The sequence below is a fragment of the Herpailurus yagouaroundi genome, unplaced genomic scaffold, assembly GCF_014898765.1.
Source record: "Herpailurus yagouaroundi ecotype Mexico unplaced genomic scaffold, PumYag 29, whole genome shotgun sequence".
In the NCBI taxonomy this organism is placed as follows: Eukaryota; Metazoa; Chordata; class Mammalia; order Carnivora; family Felidae; genus Herpailurus; species Herpailurus yagouaroundi.
In genome coordinates, this window is record NW_024412377.1 from 63,746,408 (window position 1) to 63,774,040 (window position 27,633).

Here is a 27,633-nt window from a genome sequence, read left to right on the forward strand (position 1 = left end):
CTTTCCAGCTGGTTGTCATTTCACTCGGCTCGGTCCTGAGGAGAAGGACTCAGCCGCGGCTGCGGGACCCGGACACCGGGAGGCGGTGGCGGCGGCGGCGGCGGCGGCATCGGCGACAGCAGAGGAGGAAGAGGAGGAAGAAGGAGAGCAAAAGAAGAGCCAGGCGGAGTCCGCAACAACGACAGTGGGGACTGCGGGACCGGGGCAAAGTGACGGCGGCGGCGGCGACGACGGCCCAGCAACCGTGAGGAGAAACAAAAGCCTTCTAAATTATAGATTTTTTTTTTTAATCTGAGGGAAAGAAGAGAGAGCACAAAGGGGGGAGGCCCTTTTCTTTTAGAATAACTACACTAGTGGGTTTTCCCTTTTTTTCCTCTCCCTGCCCCCCCCACCCCCCACCCCCCCCCCCCCCCCCTGCGGAGAATCGAACTGAGAGAACTGAACAAACCGCCCCTGGGTCCCATGAGGGAAAAAAACCCCGGAGCCGCAGAGAGGGGAAGAGGCCGAAACTGCAGGACCTTCCAGGTCGCCCCGTTGGTCCCCGCACCCCCGGGCCGCCAGCTCCCTGTCGTCGAGTCTCGCTAATCCTTGCTGATCGCGATCCCCCCAAGAGGGAGAAACGGGTGTTTCCAACCCCTTTCATGGGGGAGAGGAGGCCGGGGGGGAGCCCAGGAACAGCGACCGCAGCAAGATCTGCACCCAGAGCCTCAGGAACAGCCCCCGAGGCCAAAACTGCGCCCCGTGAAAGAGCAGAAACAGGACCGGGAACAGCAGAGACCTCCCTGCGATCATCTTTCCATTAGTCAATGCTGATTTCCTCTCCCGCAACCAGGAATTCACCTCCCGCCCCAGATAACCTAATATAATCTATATATATAAATATATAATATATAATGTTCTTAAATTATTCCTGATTTTTTTTAACCAAGCTGCCAAGAAAAGAACGTATTCTCCTCTTAGCCCTATTCTAATTTTTATGTGAGTGAATCTAAACTGCTGAGGAAGACCATATGTGATTGTTAAATTATATATATATATATTTTTACTCCGCGCAAGGCTTATTCTTCTACATCCATAGATGCTTGAGAAGCTGTGTTTTTGTCATTCATGTACATTTTCCTTTGGAAAAAGAAAGCGCCTATTTTACTAACCAAAGACTTGAGTTTTGCCCTCTTCGTTTTTATTCCCTCCTAGAAACAAGCCCAGTCGGATTCATGTCCATGTGTTAAGAGACTTTTTTTTTTTTTTTTTTTTTTTTTTTAGTTTTTTCTTTCTTTCAGAGACCAGAATTCCCAATCAGAACTATTTCGAGTGATAAGCTGCGATCTTTGAGCTAGCTATATAAATAAGACACTGCAAACAGACAACTTAAATTTCGGGTGGAGGACGCAAAGACGCGGGACATCGGGTTGCCCTTTTTTATCGTAAGATTCTGATCCTAAAAGTGATAAATGGGGGATTACGGGTTTGGAGTGCTAGTGCAAAGCAATACTGGGAATAAATCTGCTTTTCCAGTCAGATTCCATCCACATCTGCAGCCTCCACACCATCACCAAAATGCCACCCCCAGCCCTGCTGCTTTTATAAATAATAACACAGCTGCCAACGGCAGCAGTGCGGGGTCAGCTTGGCTCTTTCCCGCTCCAGCTACCCATAACATTCAGGATGAGATACTGGGGTCAGAAAAAGCAAAAAGTCAGCCACAGGAACAGCAAGACCCTTTAGAAAAGCAGCAGCTCTCCCCCAGTCCAGGTCAGGAAGCCGGAATACTGCCTGAAACCGAGAAGACCAAGTCGGAAGAAAATCAGGGGGACAATTCTTCGGAAAACGGCAACGGGAAGGAGAAAATAAGAATCGAATCGCCAGTGTTGACAGGGTTTGATTATCAAGAAGCCACGGGGCTGGGGACTTCGACCCAACCCTTGACGTCTAGTGCATCGTCTCTTACTGGTTTCAGTAACTGGTCGGCAGCGATAGCACCTTCTTCCTCTACAATCATCAATGAAGATGCAAGTTTCTTTCACCAGGGAGGGGTCCCGGCTGCTTCGGCCAATAACGGTGCTCTGTTGTTTCAGAATTTCCCCCATCACGTCAGCCCTGGCTTTGGAGGCAGCTTCTCCCCTCAGATCGGGCCTCTGTCACAGCACCACCCTCATCACCCTCATTTCCAGCATCATCACAGCCAGCATCAGCAGCAGAGGAGGTCTCCCGCCAGTCCCCATCCCCCGCCTTTCACACATAGAAATGCTGCTTTTAACCAGCTGCCTCATTTGGCGAATAATCTTAACAAACCCCCCTCTCCGTGGAGCAGCTACCAGAGCCCCTCTCCTACACCATCTTCTTCGTGGAGCCCGGGAGGTGGTGGATATGGTGGCTGGGGAGGTTCCCAAGGCCGAGATCACCGCAGAGGGCTGAATGGAGGAATAACGCCCCTGAACTCCATCTCGCCTTTGAAGAAAAATTTTGCAAGCAATCATATTCAGCTGCAGAAGTACGCTCGCCCCAGCTCTGCCTTTGCTCCTAAATCCTGGATGGAAGATAGCTTGAACAGGGCTGACAACATTTTTCCTTTTCCGGTAAGATTATGTTCCATTTATAGATTAAGATGAATAAGGAAATTGCATGGTGTAGTATCTGTTTAACTAAAGAGAGTTTGAATTGTTCATGCGCATATCAGAACTCTTCTGAGAAAATGAGTTAATTACCAGACGTTATTTTGGCAGGACAGGAGTATAATTTGGAACAAAATATTCAGCGGTTTCTTTGGGAAATTTCTAATTGTAATCTCCCCCATAGATAATAGTATGAATTGGCGTACTTATGAATACCAGATAGCTAATGATGTCACAATTATTAACTGTAATACCTTTCTAGCCTGACAGGATCAGCAGGGTTGTTTTTTTCCCTACTTTTTTAGGTGGGAATAAATAATGTGTAGATACAAGTATATTTCACTGTGGGAACTGATGATCATTTTCTGCCCACGTGAAGTAACTAGATGACAGAATTCATGTTTTTCCTCCACTGTAGTGTAGGGTAGTGATTCAGTGAAAACCAACTATTGAATTATAGTTTTCTCCCTGGTTACATTTTAAACCTGGAACCTCTCTGAACCTTGCAGTGTGAACAGTCTGAATTCATCAATTCAGCAATTCCTCTTAAACCTCTTTGCAAATTCCGGCCTGCCCTGTTCAGTAAGGACTGGTACAGAAATGATCTAAATGTTTTCTTCATCCCCATTTATTTTCAAATACCATGAAACTGTTGATCTCAGAGTGACTCTTTCATGATGCCTTTCATCCATTTGTTTATTTTCCAGTGTTAACACTAGGGGTGTAGATAAACCGTTCCTAAAATAGATCCAGGCAAAGATCACTTGTCTTTCTGGCCACCAGTGTATCTTTACTCTGTAAGAGTCACATTGTTTGATGTTTTTGAATTAATGAGCAGCCGGTCTGGTTGACAGATACGACATAAAGGGAATTTCATAGTTAATTGAGCATCAGATGCCGCACTAAGTTTGTGCACTTCGGGGGTATGATTGTTTATATGTGCTTAGGAAATTTATATGGGGTGATAAGCTAACACTGAGTCAGGCCTCACAATGACCCCACAAGGTAAGTTCTATTGTTATCCCCATTTTGCAGAGGAAAAAATTGAGTATCAGAAAGATATAACTTGCGGAAAAGCACACAGCTGATTCGAGTGCCAATTCTAGGTTAAAAAAACAAGGATTAAAATACATGTCTGTATACCTGTGTATGTACATATGTGTGTATGTACATTGTGTGTGTGTGTATATACACATGCATGCACCACAGATAGAGGGTTATTGTAGAGACGTTTCTGCAAGGGCTAAAGCAGATTACAAAATAGTTGCAATGTCCCCAAATATGATGTCAGCACAAGCAGAATTATCTGTTTTGATTAATCATTTGCTTAGTGGGAGGGGAAGTTTGCTAAGAGAATCCTATGTCATTCCAAGGAATTAAATGTCCCTTCCCTGAAGGATTCAGGTGTAACAGTTAGGATGTATCTTAAAATATTCCATTAAGTTTATTTTAGAGTTTTAAACTTTTTTTTTTTTTTTTTTTTTGCCTAAGTATCAAAAAGCTGTTGGCTTTTGCTTTTATAAAGGATTCTTTACTCAAAACTGAAGAGCAGTTATCTTGTGTTAGTGGTTAGGTAAAAAAAAGGCTCTTTTAGATATTGGCAATTTCATGAAGTCTGTTTTTAAAAAAGTTGCTTTTAGTACTCTTTGGAAATAAATTTAAAGAAAATGTAGTGCAAAGGTGACTTTTATGAATTATTCGTATGTTGCTAATTTTTAGATCTGAGATGGCATTCTGTACATTTCAACTGATTAAGATTGGTTCAGAACTGAATACACTTTATTTTACTACTATACAGTGACAGAATGAACTTATGTGACCTCATGCTTTATTTTCTGTTCTCAGTTTACTGATTTTTGATAAAGATTTGCTTTGGGAAAAGTAAAAAATTTGGAAAATGAATAAACTATACATATGCACATTATTAGTATTTTGGGGGGGCTAATGGAATGTGTTTAACGTGAAATCTTTCGGTTCAGTTGGAGGTGTATATGAAATAATAATAGAATAGACTAAGATTGATCCTAAAACTAACTAACTAGGAAACTAACTCTTCCCTTAGGATTGTTGTCTATTATGCTGAGGATGGGAAAAAGGATGAGTCAATATACTTGGCTCAAATATGGTAGGATTAGAAAGTAGATTGTTGATTACTGCTCACCGTCCCCACCATTTTTAGGAAAGGGAGTGGGGTTCAGGGAGCCAAGAGCAAGTGTGGTGGTGATTTGAAAGTCACAATAGCAACAAGGGATTTTAAAAAATCCTAATTGGGTTTTGAAAAAAAATCACACGAAGTTAGTAAACTGACTACTGTAGTGCTTACTTAAATGAATGTAGTTCTGTGTGTGTGTGTGTGTGTGTGTGTGTGTGTGTGTGTGTGTGTGTATTTTAACAATTACTCTTTTGAATTGGTTTTTGGCAAAAAAGAAAAAATGCCATTTTGGGTTGGTATGGATTACTTGGTTAAATTTAATATGAAAAACTCAAAGAAACACTTATTTGACTGGGAGCATGGAGACCTAGGTTATGGTCTTGGCCCTATCAATGTCATAGCATTTGGGGACGTCGGTTTCTCCATAAAATGTGGGGGATGATGGAGGTGATGCCTAAGTTCCTTATGATCCTGAAGTGAGCTACTGTGAAATTGCAACTGCTGCGACCACAACCACACTCTTTCCTAACCGCTGCCATTTTTGAATTTATTACCCTAAAAGCTATTAATTTTAGGAAAGAAATTTTATAGATATTAGTAATTCAGTTTCAATGGCTATTGTCAAGAATTCCTAACGTGTTGTGTAGAGATCTGGAAATGCACCACAGAAGTTACAGGATACAGCTTACATGGCCACATTATAATGTTAGCATTCAATCAGAGGCCAGCATGGTATTGTTACATTGAAAGGAAAGAATTCACCTGATACGTAACTAACACCAGGCAATGTTTGTTTTAACTTGAAATAAATCAGAATGTTTTTCACATTTGTTTAGTGCAGGTTTGAGTACGTACAGTGAATTGAAATTGAGGGTAACGTCTTCAGTTAGTTTTTTTTGTCCAGCCTTAACATTCTCTTTTATCCATGTTTGCGGAGCAGGAACAGAGATTTCAAACGTGTGAATAATCCTCTAAATAACTGATATGGCAAGGCATTGTATTCTGTGAGTATTTTTTGTATTACAAAAAATAAGGTCTTTTTCTAGTTTTTTTGTTTTGTTTTTGCTTAGTTTAAAGCTTTAATTAATACGAACTCAAATGACATGCCTCAAATCCTGTTTTCAGATACCACTAATGTATATAATTATATATACCTAATATAATTATATATATTGTATAATTAATATAATAATAGCTAACATGCTTATGGTATTCAGTTTTACATATATTAACTCATTTAATTCATTCAACAATCCTATGGGGTAGAAATTATTATTAATTTTCAGACACAAGATTTGGCTTTTAACCAGTATACTACAGTGCCTCTTGACATAAACATAATACAGGTTTTGGGGGAGAATGCCTCCTAGAAGCAAGTAAGATGAGAGGAAAAATTTTATAGTTTGAATGGTTGGTACATGCTAATCAAAAGATGTAAGTTTTGAAAGTGGAAAATAATATAAAATAATAGAATATACTTCTCAACTTTAAAATGTTAAGCTTAGATAATATTCAAGTCAATTTTTTTGTTTATTTTTAGTATGTACTATATGTCAGGCACTGGCATAGGACTTCTCAATCCTATGAGGTTTGGTTTTATTGTCCCAATTTTAAAATGAAGAAACAAGGTCCATATTCATGTGATTAAAGGCGTGATTTGACTTTTACATTAAGGAGGAAAAAAAAAAAAATTCCTTGTCCTGCCAAACACATCCTGGAATTTCAATGTCCAAACCAAATAATATATTGGGGCACTTGCCAATAATTATATTTGAATACAGCACTTCTTTGGAGAGGTGCCTATTTTCTGTCCTTACAGGAAAGTAAAGGAGAATTGTATAGTATATATTCTGGTACTCTCTTATCTTCAGCTCAGTTATACTCACACCTCCATTAGCCAAATACCAGCAAATAGACAATAAATAAATAAATAAATAAATAAATAAATAAAAAGGCGGGGAGGGGGGGCGCAAAATCTTTCCTAAAGACCATCCTAAAACTTGATAGGGAGACATTTTTGGATTTAGAGCCCATTTGCTTTTACTTAAGACACAGTCACCATGGATTTGTCTTAACCAGGCAAATAACTCATGTCACTTTAATAACTCTGCTTGTGTTGTAAGTTTATTGATCCTTAAAATGATATATGGCATCTTATATTTGAAAACAGAAAGTTACTGCATTGCTTCACTTCTGAAAGTCATGGTGAATTATTGCAGTTGTCTAAGTGCAACCTTATTACAGTTTTGGTTTTTTAATAGCGTCCTGGGAGGGAATCTTTGTATAGGAAACATTTTCTATTACTTTGTATTTCTTCATATTAGAAGAAGGAAAATTCATTTTTTAAACTATAAAGTATGGGTTGGATTGTTTTGGCTCCAGCAGAATTGAGATATTGGAACAACTTTGGAAAAAGCCTACCAGATACAATTTTGTGCCTTTTTGTAGAAAACCTTTCAACTAGGTTTAATTGCTTTTCTGATGGAATCAAAACTTGGGCAGGGTAGAGTGGTTTTTTTTTTTATTATTATTTTTGTTGTCTTCACAGAAGCCATGGAGTGTGATCAACACATTGTTCTATGTCTTTCAGGAAAAACCTGTTTATAGCAAGCCTCATGAACTTGGTTGTTGCTAGCTGCAACTAGAAAGATGCTCTTAGTTCGTGGGTTTACGCTTTTGAGAATAATTCTTGTTGGTGTTCATGAGAAAGAATGGAAAAGTAGTCTTAAAGTTAACATATGCCTAGTTTAAATATAACAGTCCGCGTTTATTTTTTTAAGAACTTTATCTTGCTGTAAGGAAAATAAGCTTGAAGATCCATTATCACATATTTTCAACACTACATTGTACTTCAGTTTTTGGTCCCAGCCCAGATAAGATAATGTATAGAATTAAGGCAGGGAGCCTGTAACATGAGCATTCATTTTAATATTTCCTGACAGATTCATTTTATATTTAATTGTTCAGAGAAAATTGCTCTTGCAGAAATTAAAGTATGTTTTCACCGTGATAAATTGATAGCGATGTGTAATTTTTTAACTTCAAAATTAGTATAGGTTCTCATCACATTTTATATTATTGAAACAGAAGGGGTTCCACTTTCAGGGTTTCAGAAAATTCTTAGTAGCTAGAAAGATAAAGGTACAGTCCTCTTTTTAATCAGTTTTTGAAGGTGAAACTTGAAAAATTATCGAGAAAGCCTATTTTATGACGCCAAACAAACACGAAGTAGAGTGAAGCACAGGCTCTGGTTCTTAGCAAAACAATGAAATTACTTACAATTATGGTATCTACGAAAGACTTTTAACGGTCCTTTGTACCGCCTCTCTCATGCTATATATTTTATTTACGTTTTACTCCTTTTGCATGAGCTAGATGCAATCCAGGACAGATAAAACATTTAGCAGAATTATCAATTTTCTTGAGAAGTTTTATAATTGTGTATACGCTTAAAATTTCATTAGGATTGGCAGACTGTATCTTTCAGTACTTTGAAAAATTTTACCTGTAGTTATTTTGAGCAATTTAGAACATTTCATTGCCTTTGTATACGTTAAAGGAGACTGTTTCAAAGGAGAATTTGTGATTTTTTTGGTAAGAGATAGGAAAAGGTACCAGGGATTTGAATTGGGTATATTTTAGCATTTATTCTGGAATTCAGTTTTGTTTTGTATATTTTAATTTATTTAGCACATATTTAATGAGCACTTCCTATGTTATCGACCGGGGCAAGACTAGATATCTCATAAAAGTTGTTTTGGTTTGATTTATAATTTATTTCTGATCTGTGCTAGTCCCTGAATGATACTAAACATACTTTTTTTTTTTTTTTTATCTCATTATAAATAAAATTAGCAATTGATAGTTTCAGGTCATTTTAATCCATGAGCTGTTTTAATTTTTTTTTAATGTTTATTTGAGAGAGAGAGAGAGAGAAGTGAGAGAGAGAGAAAGAGAGAGAGAGAGAGAGAGGGAGGGGCAGAGAGAGACAGAGACACTGAATCTGAAGCAAGCTCCAGGCTCTGAGCTGTCATCACAAAGCCCAAGGCAGGGCTCTAACTCAAGAACCAGGAGATCATGACCTGAGCTGAAGTTGGACGCTTAACTGACTGAGCCACCCAGGCACACCTCCATGAGCTGTTTTGAACTTTAAGGCAAATTAAGAGATCCACCTTTAGCTACAACAAAAGCACTATGTTAATGGTATTTTCAAATATTTTGTTAATGGTCACATTTATAAATATATGCTTGGGTGCAACACGTGCTTATTTAAGTTCTGTGGCAAAATGGCAAACTTTAACCTATGGTTAACAGAATTCAGGCCTTATGACACGTAAAGGAGAAAACTCCATCAGCCACTTACAGGTCCTCTCTCATGTTTGCAAACTGAATTAATACAAGTTCAAAGTCTTAAGCCATGCCAGTACTTTTCATATTTTAGAGTATTTAGATTGGGCAATTTCTGTTTGCTGAACATTTACCAGAAATATCCCAATCATTTTTTTTTTATAGATCTAAACTACATTATGTTAATCCCTCAGTATTATACATTTTAAAGCCATATTTATATTTCAATATTATGTAACATACTTTTAATAGCAGTTTTTCCAGGTGTTTTTGAGGAACTCATCTGAGTGCTCATCAGTAAAATAGCTGTTATTTTACATCTGTAAGAACCTTTAAAATAAAAGTCAACATAAGAATGTTGCTATTCAGAAAAAGCTCCTAATTATAGTATGGAAGTCAGAGCTGGGTTCCAAATATGGCTCTGCCACTTACTGTACGATCTAGGGCAAGCTACTCAACCTTCCTGATCCTTCATTTTCTCATTTGCTTTGACAGGTGATCACATAGAAATATTGATTCAATGGGGCGCCTGGGTGGCTCAGTCGGTTGGGCGGCCGACTTCAGCTCAGGTCATGATCTCGCGGTCCGTGAGTTCAAGCCCCGCGTCGGGCTCTGTGCTGACAGCTCAGAGCCCGGAGCCTGTTTCAGATTCTGTGTCTCTCTCTCTCTGACCCTCCCCCATTCGTGCTCTGTCTCTCTCTGTCTCAAAAATAAATAAACATTAAAATAAATTTAAAAAAATATTGATTGAAAATCTTGCAATTAGCATGTCTTCTTAAAATATGAAAACCATTGTATAACTTGTGTCTGGTAATTTGAGCTTAATTTTAAAGAAGACTTTCATAACCCAAACTATAATTTTTTTTTTTTTTAACGTTTATTTATTTTTGAGACAGAGAGAGACAGAGCATGAACGGGGGAGGGTCAGAGAGAGAGAGACACAGAATCTGAAACAGGCTCCGGGCTCTGAGCTGTCAGCACAGAGCCCGACGCGGGGCTCGAACTCACGGACCGCGAGATCATGACCTGAGCCGAAGTCGGCCGCTTAACCGAGTGAGCCACCCAGGCGCCCCAAACTATAATTTTTAAAAAGAAAGTCACCGTACTTAAATGATAGTGGAATTCAAAGCTAGATGATGTTCTCACTTTCTTGAACACTGCTAAAAAAATTATTGACTTTTTTTAGTCTCTATTTTGGCAAAGTGTTTTCCCTCGTGACTTTTAAATTTTTTATTAGGAAAAAAATTAAGCATATTCAATAGTAGACAAAATAGTATAACAGAGCCCCATATACATGTCATTGGGCTTTAACAATGATCAACTCGACAGTCTCCTGTATCTTCTTATGTTATTTTCATGTTATTTTATTTTATTTTTAATTAATGTTATGTATTTATTTATTTATTTTTGAGAGAGAGAGAGAGAGAGAGAGAGAGAGAGAGAGACAGAGAGAGACAGAGTGTGAGTGGGGGAAGGGCAGAGAGAGAGGGAGACACAGAATCTGAAGCAGGCTCTGGGCTCTGAACTGTCAGCACAGAGCCCGACGCGGGGCTTGAACTCACAAACGGAGATCATGACCTGAGCCGAAGTTGATGCTTAACCGACTGAGCCATCCAGGCGCCCCACTTTTCATGTTATTTTATTTTATTTATTTATTTATTTTTATTTATTTATTTTTTCAACGTTTATTTATTTTTGGGACAGAGAGAGACAGAGCATGAACGGGGGAGGGGCAGAGAGAGAGGGAGACACAGAATCGGAAACAGGCTCGAGGCTCTGAGCCATCAGCCCAGAGCCTGACGTGGGGCTTGAACTCATAGACCGCGAGATCGTGACCTGGCTGAAGTCGGACGCTTAACCGACTGCGCCACCCCGGCGCCCCCCACTTTTCATGTTATTTTAAAGCAGTTTCCAGATAGTGTATCATTTTAACTGTAAGTGCTTTAGTATGTGTCTCTAAAAGATTAGGAGTTTGTTCCCCCCCCTCCCCACCACCACAACAGCAGCAACAACAACAACAACAACAACAACATTTCATGGGTGTTTTTAAGCCAAGATAGTGAGAGGGGCACCTGGGTGGCTCAGTTGGTTGAGCATCTGACTTCAGCTCAGGTCATGATCTCGCGGTCTGTGGGTTCAAGCCCCGCGTCAGGCTCTGTGCTGACAGCTCGGAGCCTGGAGCCTGCTTCGGAGTCTGTGTCTCCATCTCTCTCTGCCTCTCCCCTGCTCATTCTCTGCCTCTCTCTCTGTCAAAAATAAATAAACTTAAAAAAAAAAAAAAAAAGAAAAGAAAAGATAGTGAGAAACTGAAGCAAGGCCCACATTCTGTTGCACCTGCTCAGCTTGTTTCACCACTCAAGCTGGTGCTAATCTCTAAGGAAATCACTGCTGGCTTCATTTCCTCCCTCTGGGCAGAGAAGGGTGTTGGTAGTCACTTGGCTATCAGGAAAAAAAGAGGAGAGATCCAACAAAAATGCCAAAACATATCAATTGATGACCGAAAATTTGGGAGAGGGTGGTCTAGTTTTTTTCTATCCACCTTATACTTTCCCCAGGTTCAGGCTTCTGTGGACTTGTGAGAAGGATCTCTGAAAGGAGAGAGAACAGAACACGACTGGGAGCTTTTGGGGTGTATTTTTGTTTGTTTTTGTTTTTTAAGAAGAATTTAGCGATTTGGGGCTTTTGTTGGACTGTATCAGATTTTTTCAACTCTGGGGAGCTGAGGATATGGGGGTGGGAATTGTGAGGGCCCAGAAAGGCTGACACTGGGCACAGGCTGCTTTTTGACATTGCTCTCAAGGTTCCCAAAAAAGATGTCGTGGGTTATAGGACACGGGCCTCAGTTTAGGAATAAAGATTGTGCCTTTGGGTGACCACTTTCCTTGCGGACTTAGGACCTGATCCGGCCCAGCAGACATGGAACAGAGGAACTCTGATAGGCAGTAAGCTTCCAAAGGCAGAGGAAAGGCCAGAAGGGGCTAAATGACTTCATTCCTTAGTGTTGAGTTTTAGTAGTATTTACCTATTTTCCTTAAGCTAGTGACTTCTTGCCCTGAGTAGTTTATTAAGTAGGAGAAATATTTTTTTCCATTTCAGTTTCCTATGAAAATGCGCTACAGGAAATAGCACAGCAGCTGAATTATTCAGATATGACAGTTCCTAATTTAGTATATTACTTTCAGGCTCTTTTGCTATTTCGCTAGAGAGAGAAGGGGCAGAAAGACTGTTTATTGAATAGATCTACTAACGACCGGGCATTTTGCACAATCTGTTCAGATACCTTATCTTTTTCCTCACCACGATTTATTATCTTCATTTTGCTGATGAAACCAAGGTTCACAGATGCTGTGGCATCAAGATCACTTGTCTAGTAGGTGGTCATTTAAACTCAGGTCTGAGAATTTTTCCAAAGAAGACATCCAGATGGCCAGCAGACGCATGAAACGATACTCAATGTCACTCCTTATCAGGGAAATACAAATCAAAACCACACTGAAATACCACCTCACGCCGGTCAGAGTGGCTAAAATGAACAAAATCAGGAGACTGTAGATGCTGGTGAGGATGTGGAGAAACGGGAACCCTCTTGCACTGTTGATGGGAATGCAGACCGGAGCAGCCGCTCTGGAAAACAGTGTGGAGGTTCCTCAAAAATTTAAAAAATAGCATTGCTGGGCATTTACCCAAGGGATACAGGAGTGCTGATGCATAGGGGCACTTGTACCCCAATGTTTATAGCAGCACTCTCAACGATAGCCAAACTATGGAAACAGCCTAAATGTCCATCAACTGACGAATGGATAAAGAAGATGTGGTTTATATATACAATGGAATACTACCTGGCAATGAGAAAGAATGAAATCTGGCCATTTGCAGCAACGCGGATGGAGCTGGAGGGTATTACGCTAAGTGAAATAAGTCAGGCAGAGAAAGACAGATACCATATGTTTTCACTCCTATGTGGATCCTGAGAAACTTAACAGAAGACCATGGGGGAGGGAAAGGGGAAAAAGAAGTTACAGAGAGGGAGGGAGGCAAACCATAAGAGACCTTGGATACTGAGATCAAACTGAGGGTTGATGGGGGGTGGGGGGAGAGGGGAAAGTGGGTGATGGGCTTTGGGGAGGGCACTTGTTGGGATGAACACTGGGTGTTGTATGGAAACCAATTTGTCCATAAATTATATTAAAAAAATAATAAACTCAGGTCTTAGAATAGAATAGACTTTAATTATTTCTCTCTGCCAGGCAAGGTGAGAATGAACAAATAGTCAACAAAAAGAAGGGGTCTGTTGACCCAGGAATGACTAATCAAGTCTGGAAAGGCAGCCAGCTTGTTTTGTAAATTCAGTTAAGTGGTGACAAGAAGTGTTTACCATTTCAAGGATCTCTAATGCTCAAAATGAGTGTGGTTTATTTAGTGAAGGTGGAATAAAATTTTCTTCTCAAAGGCTTTCTGGAGAGATCTGATTCATCAGTTCACATGGGAGCAAATGGAGCTATTGATCCAATCAGAATAAAACACCAACGACATTCACTCATTTAGTTATAGTTTTTTATAGGGAGCATTTGGTAGCCTATGGTCTCTTAAGATTCTGCCTTAGTTATTAAGCTGTCATAATGAGAAAGTACTGATGGAAGAGGAAACATGTGAAGAAATATGAGATGATCCTGAGTGTGGTTTCTTCTCCGGCAGATGATTACCTCTTTGACTTTAACCTCTGACACTTGTTCTCTGCATTCAGGCCCTGTATATAGCAAAGGACTTCATACTTGCTGGGCGTTTACACATTGAAATTTCTAGGTCACGATGAGGCTTACTTAAACGGACCACTTTTCTAAGCTTCTCTGACGTCAGACTCTACCACTTACCATGTGACTGGGAGAGCGATTAGTTAACTTCTTATAGCATCATTTACCTAAAATGGGGATGATAATTGTATGCACTTTATGTGATGGTTGTGAGGAACCAATGTATGTATATCATACATAACTCACATAAGATGCACAACACTGAACCAGGAGGAACGTGTTGGCCACTTTAATAATGGTGGTGACAATAATGAAGGACTTATACTCTGCACATGTGCAACATATCTGTGGCTGTGTAGATGAGTGGTGCTCACAGTCCACTGGGGGGATGTCTGTGATGGAACTTTGTCAGCATCATGTGGAATGGTGGCATGTTAGGGGGGATGGGCAAAAGGGACTCGTTTCTGCACAGGGATTTGAGGGTCATCTGGAAGTGGACTCATGAAAGTTGACTTAGGTAGTCCTTTTTGATGCCTGTGGGCTTACATATTTAACCCAAGAAGAACATTCACATCTTGGCAAATCTTGGATTAAAACTCCCATAGTACCTTTGATTAATTATGGACTGTACTGGCATCTCAGACTTCCTATTTATTTTGGCAGCCGACATCCTGGCATAGACTTTCCTTTCAAACCAAAATATTTTCTTTTCCCTTCTTCACTAGGGAAAGTTTAAGCCAGAAAGAGAAACTTCCATTGACTGATATAGATACATAGTTATCTGCAAAGTGGTGATCACAGTGCTGTCTGTCTTTGTAGGGAGAGAGTGAGCAAAGGGAGTAGTAGCTGACTTTTGGCTTTGGTTCTTAATAATGTGGCTGTATTCAGTTAAGTACTTTTTGTGGGTTAGATCCAGTCTAGTAATGCAAAAACATGCTAACCCAAGTATAAACAGACAAGAACCAGTAATAGAGTGGTCATGGTGGTTGAATTGTTGAAATTGAACTTGATTGTAATCTTTTTCCAAGTTAGGTGTCTCGGGGCCCGGAGAGGGCTTTGTTTTGGGTTCTGAGAGCAATCCCTTCACTTTATGCAGAAACCTTAAAATGGGTGACGTAGACTATTTAAGCTGGACTGTATCGTGGCCAGTCAGCCAGGATGTAACTCACAAACACAACCCCAAGTATCTAAGGAAGTTAACCTGTTGAATGCAATTGCTTAACTCCGTGCCACTCAAAGTGTGGTCCCTGGCTTCACTTAGAAACTTACTAGAAACGTGAATTCGTGGATCCTACCCAGGCCTACTGAATGAGATACTTTTGTGGGTAGACCTCCTAATCTATGTTTTGACAAGATCTCCAGATGATTCTGATAGACTCTCGAGCTTGAGAATCACCGTCTCTCATACGCTCTCAAGTTTTAGAATATCCATCTGGATGTTAAAAAGAAAAAAAAAAGCCATGAATGATGATTTTGGTTTGTGGTATAACTGCAGTCTAGTTGTTCTTCCTGTGTCAATAGACCGACAGGTTCATGTGTTTCTTTTGGCTACTCCTGGAATGTTATGAAAAGCCATGTCATCAGATATTTGCTGATGTAAGGCTTCCTATTTTGCCATGGCAGTCAGGATCACTCAGGTGTAAGTTAAAAGGACATGTCCTGGGGCGCCTGGGTGGCGCAGTCGGTTGAGCGTCCGACTTCAGCCAGGTCACGATCTCGCGGTCCGTGAGTTCAAGCCCCGCATCGGGCTCTGGGCTGATGGCTCAGAGCCTGGAGCCTGTTTCCGATTCTGTGTCTCCCTCTCTCTCTGCCCCTCCCCCGTTCATGTTCTGTCTCTCTCTGTCCCAAAAATAAATAAACGTTGAAAAAAAAAAAAAAAGGATGTGTCCTGCTGTTTGAAGTACTAATTTGTTTTATCAGAACATTATTTTTTATCAACTTGGATTTTCATATTAGCTTGTATGGTTTTTTCCCATTAGAAATTGTTCTGTGAGGTACAGATGACAGAAACTGAAACCAACCAGTTACTGACCTGCAACTCTATATGTTAAATATAACAATTAGGATTACAAAATAAAATGAGGTCTAAGTGTCGTAGTCAGGTTTGCTTTGCTGAGGCTTGAAAATAATTGGTACTCTTCTATCTTCATTCATGATTATTAAGCTCACATGTTCTAGAGTCGGAAGGCCTGGGTTCACATTCTGCCCCTCCACTTACCTCACACGGATACAGTTATTTAATCACTCTAAGTTTCCATTTCTTCATCTGTGAAAAGGGATAATTCTGGAACATACCTAAGTGTATAGGATTTTTGTGAGGAATAAAGAAGATCATATATATGAAGCATTAGAGCTTGATAAGTGTTAGCTACTAATGTTAGTGGTATTATTACTACTGTTACTACCACTTCTACTCCTGTGGTTGGCAGTAGAAAGCCTAGAGTGGCATTTGTGGTAGGTTTTTATTTTTTATTTTATTTTATTTTTTTCAACGTTTATTTATTTTTGGGACAGAGAGAGACAGAGCATGAATGGGGGAGGGGCAGAGAGAGAGGGAGACACAGAATCGGAAACAGGTTCCAGGCTCTGAGCCATCAGCCCAGAGCCCGACGCGGGGCTCGAACTCACGGACCACGAGATCGTGACCTGGCTGAAGTCGGACGCTTAACCGACTGCGCCACCCAGGCGCCCCTGTGGTAGGTTTTTAATTTGTGCACCATATCTATTTGCCACCTTGACAGAAAGAAGGAAGATGAGGCTTCTTTTCGTATCTTCTTGGTACCTCTGACATAATCCTATATTATCCTTATACATACTCTTACACATTTTATTCTTTCTTTCTTTCTTTATTGAGAAATATTCCAGTGCCTGCAATTTGTTGGGCACTTGCCAGCACATTCCTGCTCCCTGGACCTTTACAGCAGAGTATCTCATTTATACCAATGTATGTCTTTTGTTTTATTTTTATTAACATTTTTTTTCTTAACGTTTATTTTTTTGAGAGGGGAGGGGACGAGAGTGAGGGAGACACAGAATCTGAAGCAGGCTCCTGGCTCTGAGCTGTCAGCACAGAGCCTGATGTGGGCTTCGAACTCACGAACCGTGAGATCATGAACTGAGCCGAAGTCGAACACGTAACTGAGCCACCCTGGCACCCCTGTGTAAATGTATGTCTTAATTAGTGTGGTCCTTTGACTGCTTACCCAAGGAATTACTGCCTGCCCTGGAGGGTGATTTAGGCTTGAATCCTGACTAAGCTGCTGAACTATGCAGTAACCTGTCTGTGCAGTAAACAGAATTTTCCTTAGTCTTAGTTTTTATCATGAAAACAGGAATAATGCCATCTAACTTAGAAGGAGGTTTGAGGATTAATTAAGACAGTATTAATAAAGTACTTAAGGGGCACCTGGGTGGCTCGGTTGGTTAAGCGTCTGACTTTGGCTCAGGTCATGATCTCACGGTCCGTGAGTTCGAGCCCCGCGTTGGGCTCTGTGCTGACAGCTCAGAGCCTGGAGCCTGTCCCTCTCTCTCTGCCCCTCCCCTGTTCATGCTCTGTCTCTCTCTGTCTCAAAAATAAATAAATGTTAAAAAAAAATTTTTTTGGGGGGCGCCTGGGTGGCGCAGTCGGTTAAGCGTCCGACTTCAGCCAGGTCACGATCTCGCGGTCCGTGAGTTCGAGCCCCGCATCGGGCTCTGGGCTGATGGCTCAGAGCCTGGAGCCTGCTTCCGATTCTGTGACTCCCTCTCTCTCTGCCCCTCCCCCCTTCATGCTCTGTCTCTCTCTGTCCCAAAAATAAATAAATGTTGAAAAAAAAAATTAAAAAAAAATTTTTTTTAAATAAAGTACTTAAAATAATGTCAGGAACTTAGTAGGTGTTCAGTAAAAGATAGTTCTGTTTTTCTGCCTTTTCTCCCTTTAGGCTGCCAAGAGAAACAGGTGATGGTATGTTGAAGCAAATATGGTTTCTGGTTTTGTTTGTTTTATAATAGAGTCTTTGCCCTTTCACCTGAAATCAGCACATCCCCTTCAACAAATTGTTTGAAGTAAATTTTTTTTATTTAAAAAGCTTATTTTCCATTATGTATAGCATAAGAAAATGTAACGATTGTCCTCCTAAGACTTTTAAGGCTTCGTTTCTTATTAACCTGCGATTGACTCTCACCTTTTCGTGGGCACAAAATGATGAGCTTTCATTAGTCATTCTCAATTACATTTTTGCTTCCTGCCAATAGTCATCAATATAATTAAATCTTGGGAGACCACAAGCTAAGGACATCAGAAGGCTGGAATACAAATATATTTTGGAGCTAGGAAGAGGTCATTATAGATCTAATCAAATGTTTTCCTTTTTCAGATCAGCAAAGAGGTCTGAAAGGTGAACGTGCCCAAACTCACATGACCCACCGGTGGAGGAGTTGGGGCTTCCTAGGGTCTAATGTTCATTCCACCGATTTATGCTGATGTTCATATTTTGGTTGTCAGCTCAAGTTCAATCTAGGAGAGCTGTCACTTAGCAAGTTTTTTATTTTATAGTTTACTTTCTGGGAAATGGATCCTAGAAAATAGATAAGTGATTATGATATTTGGCCCAATTAGCAATCAAAAAAAGGCAAAGTCAAAGAATGAAATAGGGAAATCAAAGCCCTCTTATTTTGACACTTTGGTTATTGCGTAGGAAAACCAACATCGTTTGTGTTCTTGTTCCTTGGGTTTATTTATTTGTGTCTACTTCTCCACCTATTTCCCTATGGCTCACTTAAATTTTAGTGTTTTTTTTTTTTAATATTTTAACTTTTTATTTATTTTTGAGAGAGAGTACAAGTGAGGGAGGGGCAGAGCGAGGGGGATACACAGAATCTGAAGCAGGCTCCAGGCTCTGAGCCATCAGCACAGAGCCTGATGCAGGATTCGAACCCACGAACCATGGGATCATGACCTGAGCTGAAGTTGGACACTTAACTGACTGAGCCACCCAGGCGCCCCTAAATGTTAGATTTTGTTTTTATTTTAATGAGAGGTTAAAAATCGATGGAAAAGACCAGTGAGAGGGAGTAAGTCAAGAAGGATAAACTTTAGACCCTCTCTGAGAACAGAATGTTTACTGGACAAAATGTGTGGCTTTTGAACTCTTTGAATTGCCAAGGCATCATAAGAAATAAAATGTTATACGGATGTAGTCATTTATAATGATTGTAATAAGGCTGGACTGTGGGAAGGAATACATATTAGGCGGTTGGCAAGAATGTGGTACTTGTGCCATTGGGTCTGTACCTTGCACTTAAATCATCAGCAGTCTGTCCAGACGCCATTCCCTCTTGAATCCACACAGAGCCTGAAAATCTTTCTCAACACATCGCATCTGAGAATCAATACCAATTGATCAGAGTTTGTATATTGGCATTTATTTGTTAATCTTGTATTAAATCGTGAGAAATGAAAGGAAAGTTAGTATGAGTGTAAAAAGGATAGAGGGTTTGTTTGTTTTTAATCCCATAAAGCATTACTGAAAATTTAAAAATTTCATTTAGGATTTTAATTTTAATATGTTCCACCAGTTACAAGTCAATGGTTATATTAGCAAAAATCTTTATGTTTCAGGCACTATGCTGGGGGAGGAGGTAATGAAGTGGCTTTGGTAAATTTCAGTACCACAGTTAGAAACTTACAGGTTAAAAGGAAGCTTATTTTTTGTTTTTTTAAATAATTTAAAAAAATTTTTTTAAATGTTTATTTATTTTTGAAAGAGAGAGGGGGCCCAAGCAGGGGAGTGGCAGAGAGAGGGAGACAGAGGATCTGAAGCAGGCTACACACTGACAGCAGAGAGCCCAATGTGGGGCTCAAACTCCTAAGCTGCGAGATCATGACCGGGGCCAAAGTCAGATGTTTAATGGACTAAGCCACCCAGGTGCCCCAAAAGGAAGTTTCTTTCTTTCTTTTTTTAAGTGTTTGTTTATTTTTGACAGAGAGACAGAGCTTGAGCAGGGGAGGGCAGAGAGAGAGGGAGACACAGAAATCAAAGCAGGCTCCAGGCTCCAAACTTGGAGCACAGAGCCCGATGTGGGGCTCTAACTCATGAACCACGAGTTCATGACCTGGGCTGAAGTCGGATGCAGGAAGCTTCTTTATTTAATGGAAACAACTGTCATAAACCAAAACAAACTGCTTCTCTTCAGTGATCTTGTTATTCAGTGATTGGCAAAATGCAAGTTCTGGAAATTCACAAGGTTGCTTACTGCTTTAGTGGCATTAAAAAAGAAAAAAAAACAAAAAACAAAAAAAAACCAGGCTGAGTATCCTCTACCCCACCACCCAGGACAGCTATTTTGGCAAAAGAAAACCTACAACTCTAAGGCAGGAAAGGGAAAATGTAAGAACAAACCTTAAGGAAATAGGAGGAAAGAAATATTTTAAATATTTAAAAATTACTTGAAGGCATTTATTTATTCATTGCTTCAGCAAATGCTTGTGCTTTCTACCTTTCAGATCCTGGGTGAGGCACAGTGATACAGAAATGTAGGGCAAAGCTTCTCAACCTGTTTCATATCATGACACACATAGAAAACGTAATATTGAAACAGAAATCATCTGTTAGGGAGTTCCTGCTACATCAGTCCTGTGGGCTTAGGCGATGAATATCTTGGCACACCGCCACCCTTTGGAGTTGTACCCATTGGGAACATTTGATGTAAGACATACTTCCTGACCTTGAGAAACTGACGACATAGGCAAGTTATCAGACACCGAGAATTCTTGCCTCCAACACTGGTTTTGTATCGGAGGTAGTAGAGACAGTGGATGGCCTAGTTATCGGTGTGGTTCGCAGATTTCAGAACAGGGGACAAATCCAGCAACTGTAGAATAAGACAATGGAATTTTGTTTTAACTTCTTTCTCAAGTTGTGCCTCAAATCCACCTAGCTTTCAAAAGAATAGGCAGTTTTGATTTAATTCAAGAGTTTTGATTTGATTCAATGCTTGAGATGAAGAAGGATAAAAAAACAGCAGTTGTCTCCCTTTTTGTGAACACTACTCTTTAGAAATTCTAATTCTGGCCACGTGTCCTCCTGCTTCTCTGTAGACCATATTGAGAAGGTGAAGATGATGAGGAAAGAATCGGGAAGAAAAGTGAGAAAGATATTCTGGAGGGAGTTGTACCAGGTCAGAGCAGAACAGCGTGTTAAGGCTTCTGCTCCCCATCCCCAGCTTCATCCTCTCTACCCCCAACAAAAAACCTGTAATACTCTGTTTTAAATATTGGATTATATCCAAATATAACTGTTGTTGAGCTCCTCAAGTTGCAGAGGTAAAGAAATTGGTGTCAGGGCTGTATCTTTCTCTCTAAATAAACATTAAAAAAAAAAAAAGAAATTGGTATCCTATAACAATTCATTCAGAGAACATTCTGAATGTCTACATGGTGGAGTGTGGTCAGAAGTGATCCCTATTTCAGGGAAATAGGACAGGCGGTGTTACAGAAGGACGGAGGAGAAATGCCAAGTTGATCAAAAAATGCTGTCCAGTGGAGAACGTGCTCTATCAGTCTTAGGGTTCTAGAAGTTTGCTAGGAAAGAGGAAAAGTGAGATTCCACAAATTGAAAGAAAGGGGTGGGGGATAAAATCAGGGGAACCTTTTTTAAAAAGCCAAAGCTTTGAGTTAAAAAGTAACGTAAGAGAAAATAAAGCTGAAGAGAAGGTTATAGACTCCCGCTTGTCAAATTCCTTTGGAAGCCCCTTTTCTTTAAGACGTTTGGCAGTTGTCTCTGTATGTGCACCTGTTTATTCTTCGGGTGGTTCCGAAACCTGTATTACTGCTTCCTTTCCGAGTTTAATTTTAAAATATTTTCATCTCCTACTCATCACTTGTCAGGCTAAACTTAATCTTAGTTATCTCTAGTACTTTTCCTCCGAAAGAATGCCAGAGTGGTTGGTTCGTGGTGTATTTTCAGATTTCTCACCCACTCTTGAAATGCATTTGGTTAAGCCAGGGTTTAGACCAACAGTGTTGACCCCCTGTCTTCCTTTTAAAATCATGGCAGCAGTATCAAGACTGCCTTGCCACTTAGTGGTCAAAAGACTTTTGGGTAACGATTTCCAAACTTTGGGTTACAAGCATATGGCTATTCGGTAGCAATCTCTACTGAATGCAGCTCTGAGCCTAAAGTGCTGAAACAAGTTTGTCAAGTTTTGCCACGTTACTGCAATCTTAACTGGCAGACAGGTTATGAATTTTATTTTTGCATTTGTTTCATGTTGTTGACTATATGGAAACAGGTTTTAGTTGCATTTGCTTTCTTAGTAAAAGTAAAGCTTTTATTGAAATTACTAGAAATCAAATCACTCTCTGCTGAACCCTGGGTACTTTTGTGCTTTTGATATTTTGGAAGTGTTAAAAATAAAATGTACTAATAATGTACCTTACACATAGAGGGAGTAAAATTGCCCCTTTTTGATCTGTGTCCCATCGGATGCAGCTTACTGTCTCCTTTTATAATTAAAAGCTATTTTAAAAGTGGTTTGTGGCTGTTTGTGTTTGCAGGATCGCCCCAGGACATTTGACATGCACTCCCTGGAGAGTTCCCTCATTGACATTATGAGAGCTGAAAATGATTCCATTAAAGGTAATTCAAAAAAATCTAACTATTTGGTTTTAGTGAATAGTTAAACATTTGTATTATCTATGTAATCTCGTGAGCAATGCGGCAGATATTATGGGTGCATATTTTGTATGTAGTCAGTTCCATCAACTTTATACATGGACCTCTCTTGTGAAAAAAATCAAACGTATTTGGTGGGCGTCCACTGTGGGCCCTTCCCAGTACCAATTAAAAGAGCTACAAGAGTTCTAATTTAATGGGAGACACGAACCATACACTTCATTTTTTTTTTTTTTTTTTTTTTTTTACATCTGAGACAAAAAGTGCTCAGTGTCTCAAACCTCTATGTGTCTCTGCTCTTGATAGTGACTGGACACTAGTCAGAGTCCAAATGCTGATAGAGGTTTTGGTCTAGTTTCACATTTTTAAAAACGGCCAGTAGTTTCCGAGTTAAAATGAAGTTTTATTATTGAAATAGTTTTTATGGATTATGTTAGGAAAAAATAGTGTTCTTTCTGCATTCTGGTCTCAATTCTGTTGCTGACTGGCTCTATTATTTTGAATCGTACATTTTCTTTTGCCTAGGCCTTAATTTCTCATCTTTATAGTAAGAGGCTTAGCCTCACTGTTAAAGTAAGGCACTTATAATGGGTAAGCTTTAAAAATGAAATATAGATGCCTGGACCCCATTCCACGTATGGGATGGGACTTGGCATGTCAGCTTTTCAGTGTCTCACGTGATGCTCACCGGTAACCAGGACTGAGAATTACCAGGCTGGGTATTCTCTAACGGCCCTTCCAGCTCTGATTTTGTGAAAACTACCCCACAAAATAAGATATTTTTCTGCACATAAATGTCAGTTTACTGGAAAGCAGGGTTGGGTTTTTTTGTTTGTCTGCTTGTTTTTTTTTAAGAAATTTGGAACGTTGGATACATTTGGTCATCCCACTTACCTGTTCGTTCATTCATTCATCCATTCATTTGTTCAGTGTTTATGATCCTACTTTGTGCCAGACGCAGCCTTGCACTAGGGTCAAAGGTGGCAAGACAGCCTGTTGCTTTAAGTGGTGACCAGCCCGGCCTGGTTTTCCTTTGAGTTTGGTTGATTATATTACTGCTGCAGTCAAACTTTTAAGTATTTTTTCAGCAGACGAACAATGGTACATTTTTTTCAGGAGAGCTTTTTGAGGTCTGCGGAGATGAAAAATAATATGTGAAAAAAGTATGCATCCAGCTGTTGAGATAACTTTGCCATAATTAAGAATATTTTTGAAGATCTTTACTGAATTCCCCATATAATTCTGACGGGTGACTCTAACCCAGATACACAGTCTGTTTCTGAGGAAAGATGATCTCTTGTTCAGAATTTATTTTTGCCATTCCTTAGCACTCTGACTTGGGGTCAGCCTCTTTGACGTTGTCTTTCTGTTTTCTCATCAGAAGAGTGAGGAGAGTCTAAGGCCCTTTCTAGCACCAGAAAAACTACACACTCTTAAATTAAAAGTATAAGCTAAAGGAGAAATGTGAATATGGTCTGTAGATTGTACCAACGGCAGTTTCCTGGTTTGTACTCTACTTATGTAAGGTGTCACCACTTGAGGATGCCGGATAAAGGGTACATGGGATCTCTCTGTACTATGTTTTGCAACCTGCTGTGAATCTGCAATTATCCCCAAATTAAAAGCTAAGTACAGAAAAAGTAGCTGAAGGTAAAGGACATTTGTTTATTCTTAATGTATTCGATTCCTTCAGCAACTTTCTTTTTCTGGGGCGGGGGAGAGCCTCTTAGGTACTTGATATAAGGGATAATAAATAATCAGAACTCATTTTTCATGATAAGTGCCTGTTTCTTTTTATTTCATGATATTTTATTTTATTTATTTATTCATGATAAGCGCATTTCAGAGAAAACACAGTTTCCAAACGGTAGCAGATGTAAGCAGTTTATTACGTGATGCTTCTAAGAAGCAAGCCCTAACTAGTACTTAGGTGAGAAATAAGAGTTTGCACACATTATTCTAATAGGATTAACAGTAGCATTTCTTTGACTTATCAGATACAGCCAGAATATCTCTCAGGTTTATTTCTATTTCTTCTAGTGTGCTGAATCATCGTATAAAGTTCTGCTTTTATTCTATATTCCCCTTTCAATTTCTTCCTACCAATTTTTACCCAAATCAAGTTTCTTTAAGCTGATTCTGTAGGGATAACGAAAAATTAAGTCCGATGACAGAAAACATCAAATCTGATCGGCCTGGTCTGGAAACATAAAGGTTTTGTAAAAATAGCGATTTATAAAAGGAAGTGCGGCAAAGCGGAAAGGCCATCGGTTTTGGGGTCGGATCTGGATTTCAATTGCCATTCTGTTGCTATGGTTTATGGTGGTTGGGAGGATTGAATGCTATGATATATCCATGAGATCCAGCACACTGCCCAGCCTTGAAAGCACTCAATAAATGGTATAGATTATTACTAAATATCTGTTAAGTCTATTTTCAAGCCTATCAAATGAGAAACTTAGCTCGAACTTAAGCTTAAGTGCAACATGACTTAAGTATATTAAGTGAACTTTGTCCCTTTTTTCCTTGAAAGAGTAGTAAAGAATTCATACATGAGTTCTTTGTCCCAAAATGTCAGAGTATAGCTATGCTTGATTTTTTGTATTTAGAAAAAAATTCCTTTTAACGTTTATTCATTTCTTGAGAGAGACAGAGCGCCAAGTGGGGGAGGGGCAGAGAGAGAGAGGGAGACCTAGAATCCGACGCAAGCTCCAGGCTCTGAAGTGACAACACAGAGCCCTACATGGGGCTCGAACTCATGACCTGAGCCGAAGTCAGATACGTAACCGACTGAGCCCCCCAGGTGCCCCAGCTTGATTTTTTTTAAACCAAGATGATGAACTTTATATTACTGTAGTCTATTACCACCGAAATGTAGTTTGGCTCGAGGAAATACTTTACTTCTTGTCAAGCTCCCTTGGTTTAGATAGCTACTAGGAAAGCTGTGCTCGATTTTAACAGTGATTCTATTGTGAGATTTTTTTTTTTAAAGGTGATAACAGAAGTTGAATATCTTAAAAAAAAAAAAAAACCACAACAACATATTGTCCTTTTAAAGTAAATATATAAAACCTGCCAATCCATTTTGAAAATAAAGAACCCCTCCGGTTGCTCTGCTACTTTAGAAATGGAGAAAACAGAATATGGGCCTTGATTCTGTGAGACTAGTAGAAAGTAATATGCCTCTCAGAAAAAAAAGTATGAGAATTCAATTAAAAGAATTTGAGAATTAAAAAGAGCCCACCATATGGAAGCAAATTTTATATTTGGGTTTATTTTATCTTAAAAATAATTTCATAAAATATATTATGAATGACTTCACTTATTTTTAATCCTTCGTTTGCAGTTCCTTATAGAAATGTGATTGTTGAATGTGTTTAAAGTTGATATAAGACCTAGAAGTTGGATGGATTGATATGGCTATATTATTCATCTAAATAAAAAAAAAAACAACCTAGAAAACGAAATTTTGCTTTTCCTTTTGGGAAAAAAAAAATCTCCTTTAATGTAGTGTGGTTTAAAACTTAATTTTGCAGTCAACAGACAAAATGCTTAATAGGCCTAGGAACCTTCAAATATAGCTTTTGAGTATCTTTATGAACGTGTTGTTGATTCCAACTGGCTTGTTGAAAACCTTTCATCTTTAAAAAATTTTTTTTTAACATTTTTAGCAAATGTGCAAAAGGAGTACCTGGCCTTCATTTCATAATTTATATTAGTTTTGTTTACAGTTGAAGTAGTTTCTCCAAGAATATTAAGGCTGCTGTCATTTTCTTCATGGACAGAGGATTAGCTCTTTGGGAGGAAAGGGGTCTTGCCTCTACCTTATCTCCATGTCCTATCTCTGATCAGCTGGCATGTCTGTCTGTTATTTTTATCCACGAAATTATATATTGCATTCTCCATAACCAATGCCGGTAATAGTCCTTAGAAGCCTTTCCCCAGAGACCGATTTCATTTTCTTTTTTTTTTTTTTTTTTTAATTTTTTTTTTCAACGTTTTTTATTTATTTTTGGGACAGAGAGAGACAGAGCATGAACGGGGGAGGGGCAGAGAGAGAGGGAGACACAGAATCGGAAACAGGCTCCAGGCTCCGAGCCATCAGCCCAGAGCCTGATGCGGGGCTTGAACTCACGGACCGCGAGATCGTGACCTGGCTGAAGTCGGACGCTTAACCAACTGCGCCACCCAGGCGCCCCCGATTTCATTTTCTTTACTGCACACCCAGTCTCGTAAGCTAAGAGCGTGAGCCATTGACAGATTTTGAATTTTGATCTCCCAGTGGGAGGTTGCTCATTGCCACAGAATTATTAGGCTTATCAAGTATTTCCTTCACCTGGACAGAAGAATCTTTTACTGTTGTAGGTGGTCAGCTGATCATTTGGGGGGATATTCTATCTTACTGTTATTTGTGTTTTTTCTTGCCTGTGAAATTGGTACTCACTGTTTAGAAATGGAGTAGCGTGAAATACATTAAAACCACATGCGAGCACATCTGTTTTCAGCCTTCTGAAGCATGGGCTGGACACAGTGAAAAATAAAAGATTCACAAAATGGTATTATATTCAGTGTATGGCAGGAAAGACCTCTGACGATTAAGGAGCCTTTTTTTTTTTTTTCCTTTTCTGTCTGGGAAGGGAATGAAAGAGTGTAGATGTAAACCAAAAAGTAGCTGTTAGGGAGAGGAAGCAGAGGGAGGCCGCACTGGAATAAAGAGAGAGAAATAGTACTTGAAAATTATCAGATGTCAGATGGAGTAAAACAATCCACAGTTTCATAATAGTGGCTGAGTATTTTAAATCCTGTATATGGAAGCAACTTAGTATATAGTTTGCTTCATTTCACTAGAAAGCCAAAGGAGACAGCAAAATTATTGCGAGAATAAAGGCAAATCTGTAAATTGTCAAAACGTTATAGTTGTTCTTCAGGTATCAACTAACTAAATTATGAGTCAGAATATCATCCTATTTTTTCCTCAGAATATTGTGAAATTGGAATCTTCTTGTCTTTATATTGTTACAGAATGTATCTTGCTTTCATTTTTGGAAGAGGGACTAAAAGTATCCACCCAGTGAGTTTCAGGCATCTTAAATACTTGACCTGAATGTAAGCAATAA

The 27,633-nt window shown here is 39.5% G+C and overlaps 1 protein-coding gene across 4 annotated transcripts in view; it reads left to right on the plus strand.

Moving 5' to 3' along the window:
• Window positions 1–27,633, plus strand: part of CPEB4 (cytoplasmic polyadenylation element binding protein 4) — a 68,261-nt gene continuing 40,628 nt past the window's right edge. For all 4 annotated transcript variants that reach the window (XM_040445388.1, XM_040445397.1, XM_040445405.1 and 1 more), the window contains exons 1-2: window positions 1–2,576; window positions 22,399–22,480. In XM_040445388.1, the coding sequence (XP_040301322.1) occupies window positions 1,452–2,576; window positions 22,399–22,480 (1,207 nt within the window). In that variant the 5' untranslated portion in view covers window positions 1–1,451. The remainder of the gene's footprint in view (window positions 2,577–22,398; window positions 22,481–27,633) is intronic.